Genomic DNA, 6112 nt, shown 5'->3' with positions numbered 1-6112 from the left:
CTGGGAGGACATTCCCCGCTGGCGTCCGGATGCGGTCGGGGCTGCGCTTACACCGGCAACACCGTGAAGGTAAATCCTCAGCGCGTTACTAAAGTGTCCTCCAGCGGCGCTCCCAGGGCTTAGTCTGGGTTTGTTTTAACTCATCACTTTTAATTGCTGTTAAACGCGCCCTGAGATGGGATCGCTCCGGTCCTACGGAGTTCATGGGAGGTTATGGAGAGAACTCTCCCCTCAGGACACTCCGCAGGCAGGAGCCTGTGTTTCTTTCCCGGCCACACAACCGGCTGTAATTCCACCGGCACTAAGGGGACAGGCATGTTCTTGTAGGGATTCTTGGCAGGAGGAGGATGGCACTAAGTCATAGTTGCAATTAAAGCGTCATTTTCTTAACAGGAGGTTATGATTAGCATGGTAAAGAATTTCTAGTTAGAATGGCATGAAATTCCTACAGACAGAACCAGCGTAGCACAGCAAGCACAGAATGTACAATACAACTTAACTCTGCATTTCTGGATCATGAATTATAGTTTCTAATCAGCTAAATCCTCACTTTAGTCACTCAGACCCTCAGCAAATGAGGTCAGATGTTAATACGTGGTTTTCTGTCTCACTATAACCATCATCATGTGGACTCAAAAATCACATAAAAGAATGCAAGTCACTCACTCAGTCCTCAGCCTTGACACATGATGATGATGATGATGATGATGATGATGACAACGATGGGGGTGTCCCTGGCCATGGAAGGGTCACAGCTCTCACTATCCAACAGCAATTCCAACCCATCTTCCCCATGTAGGGCTTGTAGCACTGATTTTATAGGCTTTGGGTGCTGTTAGACCTCCCTGTTCAGTGATGAGATCAGCAGCAGCACCTGGGTGCTCGGGACCCTCAAGGCCAGCAGGGAAGGGAATAATCCTGGTGCCCAGGAGCCTTAAGCCTGGTAGGGAGGGGAGGAAGAAATCTGTTTGGTTCATCTGCTTGGCTCACAGGAGCCAAGGCTCAACCCTTCGGGGGCTAATAAGGAGGGAAAGGGAATGAGTATGTGAACCCCTTGGTTGCAGAGAATGGCTGCTTGCCTTATAAAATGGTGTTAGTTATTGCAACCACATCACCAGGGGTCTGGAGCACACTCTCCTTCCTTTTTTTTCCCCAGGGAATGTTATAAACTAATCTCACAGGGGGTTACTAAACAGGAAGAACTGTCTGAATCAGCTGCCACTACAGCTCTTCCCTCTGAAATGGCAGATTAGCCTGTCCACACAACACTTAGCAGTAATCCCTCCGTGACACCTCCTGTCTTCCTCCCAGCAAATGTCTATATTTTGGACAATGCTTGTATTGTCAGAACATAAGCCAGATTCTTAAGCTGGCATTCCACGAGGTGTCAGAATGCCTGAGAGGGCTGAAACCTCACGGCATCCATAGAAACACTTCAGTTATTCTTTTTTAAGCCATCTGTGACGAGAACGTGTCTCAAATCCCTTTTGGGCATTTGGCTTTTCAGCTGTTTATTGGCCTGGTCTTGGCTACAGCAAAGCAAAGGCAAACACTGTCTCACAGAGGTGCCTGGAACAAAAATAACTGGCTTAAAACAATGAGCAAATTCCTGCTATTGTTTTACTTACCCCTTTTGGTTTTCTAACAGTGTCCTCTGCTGTTTACTTGTAGATTGAGGCAGAAGTGAACAGAAGAAGACAGTTAATTCAGCAGTCAGTGAAACGCAAAGCCATCATCTCAGAGTGCTACAAGAGAAAACACCCAGAAGTGTACACTCTGCAGGTAGGCAGCACGTTTGGAACCTATTTTGCTCCCAAGGGATTGCCTGAGAGCTTGTTTTTGCAGTAGGAAGCCCTCTTCTCCTCAGGAGTACACCCAGCACTAAAGCTGGACTGAATTAAACCCGAGCTGTAGCATATAAAGCCTGAATGTAAAACTTTCACAGGACAGGCAAGGCTCCACATGGATCGTTCTGTATTGGAGCTGCACCAGCACCTGGTACTGGACTCAGGATACCATCAGTAATTTAAAGTGTCATTGCAGCAAACAGTGAAGGTTAATGAACAGCCACAGCAATGAGCCTTTATGGGCTGCACACAGACATGTTTTGTGTTACTATCAGCTGGAGGGGGGCAGCAGGCTGCTTGCACATACGCACCCCACTGCAAAGGCAGAGTAGCCCAACTCCACTTTGAATGTCCTCATGTTGCCAGACCCAAGGCTTCCCAGCTGGATAATTACTACAGATGAGCAGCAATGCACAGACAAGTCCATGCAGATTTCCTGCCCCATGATCCTTTAGTAACAAGTTCTGACATTGTCTGTTCTGCCATTGTCTTTCATGGTCTGCGTGGGGAAGTGCTGAAAGCAGAGCATAGTCACTCTCTTGTGCTGAGGCCATGACGAGATGCTAAATCTACTAGGAAAGACTTTGCATTTACCTGTTAGGAGTCCATAATGTGAGCCAGGCTCTTTCCTGTCACACTAAGAATACATCTGGTCAGTTATACTTCAAAACCCACCAACTAGAGAAAGCAGCAACTTACCTAAACCATCGAGAAAAACACCACAGAAGTAACCCAAGTGTGACTATCAGCCTTGCTCCCTAGACTCTACATATTTATGTGCCTGGAGGTCTGTTTCCCTCTTGGGCTGTGGAATACTCTGCAGGCTAATTGTGTTCTGTGTATTTTCATCCTTCCCTCGATGCCAGGATTCATTCCTGGCCCCTGATTTTTTGGAAATCGTGAGATACTGCACGTCTCCGGATGCTCATCTCCATGGCCTCCTGCGCTACCTCGAGTCCTTCTCAGGTAAAGAAAACAACACATCAGCCACAAAGCCCCCCCTGTGTGACACTGCAGCTTCAGTTTTCAAGTCCTGTCCTTAATAGCTCAGGTTTGGTATTCAGCTGAGACAAACAGGATGCTATTTGCTGCCTGACGAGGGTCTCTGGAGGGGCAGTTTGGTGCAGTGGTTATGCTCTGGAGAAGATACTGTTCTCTGCTGTCCCAGTCCCAGTCTGCTGATGTCTCATCAGAGGCTCCAGCCTGCAGCAGGGCTGGGGTTTTGGCCGTACCACAGCCCCACAGGGGAGCCTGCGGAAGGACCACTGTTAGCTCCAGGAGCTTGGTTTTCCCTCCCCAAGTGCATTACCAGTTCAGACAATCCCTGTTGGTTAGTCTGAGCTGAAACCGTTTCTGTCTAGATTTCATGCTTTTAGAGAGAGAGCTGGGTTTTAAGCTTCCCTGGAGGCATCTGTGAAGCTCTCTCCCTACCAGAAAAGCTGACAAAATGTGGATGGGAAGTTGCAAAGTTGCCTCCTTTTCTCAAGACAAAAGGAAAGACGCAGATGTTGTGTATGTGCAGGGCTCCTGCATTTGTCCAAGGCACGATTTCCAGACACGCAGCTTTTCCATGCTGTCCTTATCCTCAATACTGAGCTCCTCTTATACAGACCTTTAGGGCTCTACCCTGAAAGACAGACTAGGAAGCTTGGTCTTCCCAGAAGGTTGGCACTGGGTGAGTGGGTCCCACATCCCCCAAATGACCTTGAGCCGCCTCCTTCCATGAGGCTGTATTTGGGTGCCTGCGATGAGCCAAATCTCTGCCCTCCCTCTAGACTCCCTCAAAACATCTCCTTGGCACACAGAGCAGGCATTTTGATCATCCTGGCTGGATGGGGAAGCCTGGAAATGAGGGGCTGACATGAGATACATCCCAGAGCTGATCCCAGGGAATGGTTGCAGCCCTTTGAGCAGCCTGAGCACAAAGCAAAGCACGCGGGTCCTGTGTTCTCCCTGTCAGACAGCACGACAGCCACCAGCACTCTTGCCTGTTACTTTCCCCAGCAAACTGTGTCTCCTTTCTCTTGGCAGATAAGAGGATCTATCGACTCCCAGTGTTCACAGAGGAGTTCTGCCAGGCCTTTGTGGATGAGCTGGAGAACTTTGAGCAGTCGGATATGCCTAAAGGCAGGCCCAACACTATGAATAACTATGGGGTAGGACTCACTGTCTCTTGTGCTTCTTTAGGGGGAGTGTTCACAAGCAGTCTCGGGTTCACCTCCTCACTTCATGCTCCTTTCCCTTCCAAAATGACTGTATTTGAGCACAGTGCAGTTTGAATACAGCCCCCTTGAAGTGAAAGGGTTGAGGGAATGCATCACACAGACAAAAGGACAGGGGCGTGCAGGGAAAGGGGATGGGACTTGGTATCTCAGAGCAAAGAGCACCTTGTATTTAAGCAATGCACATTTAAATCAAGGAGTCCTTTTTGAAAGAACACTCAACTTTTGATCTTGCTCTGTCTTTTCCCCATCACTTCCCACCTTGATCCTCCTTCTTTTGCCTGTAGCTGGAGCCTTTGCTCTAAAGTTCTTTGTCTGAGCAAGCAGCAGGTTTAGAAGAGAACAAGACAGCTCTGATGAAGCAGCAGATGTAGCTGATCAGCTCTTCCCATCTCCTCTTCTTTGGGACAGGTTTTGCTAAACGAGCTTGGGATGGATGAAACCTTCATCACGCCCCTGCGGGAAAAATACCTGCGGCCCATAACAGCACTGCTCTATCCTGACGTGGGGGGGGCCTGCCTGGACAGCCATAAGGCATTTGTTGTCAAGTACTCTCTGCACGAAGATCTGGATCTGAGCTCTCACTATGACAATGCAGAAGTCACCTTAAACGTTTCACTGGGAAAAGACTTCACAGAAGGCAACTTGTACTTTGGGGATTTCAGCCAGGTACCGAGTATATTCCTAACCCAGACCCTGACTCTGTTTCCCTCTATCTCCTCATCCCTCCAGTTTCAAGGCATTAACTGTGTGCTGAAACACAGCTATTTATTTCTGACAGTCAAACCTGCTCTGTTCCTTCCCCCTTTTTAAAAACATGTTGGTTATACAGGAGCCCTTGTTTTCCTACAAGCACATTACCAATATTCAAGCTTCAGAGAGAGGGCAGACAGCAACTGTAGGAGAAACTGGGGTGAAACAAACCAGCCCATCTTTTCACAACTGCAGTAGCAAGCAGGGAGGTGCTGGGAGAAAAAGAGCAGCAACTTATTTCAGATGAGACTTAAACCTAAATCTGTAGCCCCGATTTCCAGGGGACTCCAGGCAAGAGAGGGGTGAAAGCTCCCATACACTGGTGAAACAGGTTTTTGGTTGAAACTCTCTCTTTAAATTCTCTCTTGGAAAACAACTGTGTTAAACTGCTGCCAAGCCCCCACTGAAGTGGCTGCTTTCCGGAGGTGCAGTGAGTCCTCTCCATGTTGCTCACTGGGTGCTGCGGGTGAAGAGGTGACAAGTTCCAACTGTTAGAGCATTGTTTTGCTAGGGGCTTTCTGGCATAAAGCTGTATCCACCTCCCTTTGTTCCAGGATCCTACCCCTGTGCCAAAGTACATAGAGATCGAACACGTGGGAGCCCAGGGGCTGTTACACCGAGGAGGGCAGATCCACGGGGCGCTTCCCATCGCCTCTGGGGAACGCTGGAACCTCATTGTTTGGATGAGATCATCTGCCATCCGCAACCAGCTCTGCCCCATGTGCAACAAGAAACCTGAGCTGGTGGAAGCAGAGGGGTTTGGAGATGGCTTCACAGAGACCCTGAAAGACGATGTGCCCGGAACTGTGAATCTCTGTTCCTTGTGGTAGCAGGGGCAGAGCCTGAATTCTCCAGACCAAGTTGGATAAAGCTCCTTTCTGACCTCTCGGACTATTCGATGGATGCACAAGTCATGTAAGGAGCACTTACTGCCTCGGGAAGTGATGCAGACCCAGTCCTGCTGGGGTTAGGGAAGCCAGCTGCTTGGAGAGCTGAAAGAGCTGGTACTTGGCTCACGCTCAGGCTGGAGAGCTGCTTGTACAACACAGAAAGGCTTGACACTGATTCACTGCAGAGGCTCTGTAAATGTTTTCAGGTGGGCAAGGAGAACACCCAGAGCTGTTTGGCCTTTGTGGAGACCTCGGTGCCAAGAGCAGCATCGCAGGTCCTGCTCTAAGTGGAAAAGAGCAGTACAATAAAGCCTTGTACTTGCCACTTCTCTGCTAATCCAGGGAAGAGCTTTTAGTTGCTAAGTGACAGCAAAGGAACCGCTCAGAAGGGAGATATAGC

At 49.0% G+C, this 6112-nt stretch overlaps 1 protein-coding gene across 1 annotated transcript; it reads left to right on the top strand.

The window, feature by feature from the left end:
• Nucleotides 1-1671: 1671 nt before the first annotated feature.
• OGFOD2 (2-oxoglutarate and iron-dependent oxygenase domain containing 2) lies at nucleotides 1672-5713 on the top strand (the record flags this gene model as incomplete). The annotated part of the gene is made up of 5 exons (XM_010018402.1): nucleotides 1672-1782; nucleotides 2714-2813; nucleotides 3879-4003; nucleotides 4481-4738; nucleotides 5377-5713. Coding segments are annotated over 5 exons (870 nt in total), but the record flags the coding sequence as incomplete, so codon positions are not given.
• Nucleotides 5714-6112: the final 399 nt, after the last annotated feature.

The sequence above is a fragment of the Nestor notabilis genome, unplaced genomic scaffold (genome assembly GCF_000696875.1).
Source record: "Nestor notabilis isolate BGI_N333 unplaced genomic scaffold, ASM69687v1 scaffold32757, whole genome shotgun sequence".
NCBI lineage: Eukaryota > Metazoa > Chordata > Aves > Psittaciformes > Psittacidae > Nestor > Nestor notabilis.
The sequence above is the reverse complement of the archived record's forward strand: the minus strand, read 5'-3'. Positions and strand labels throughout refer to the sequence as shown.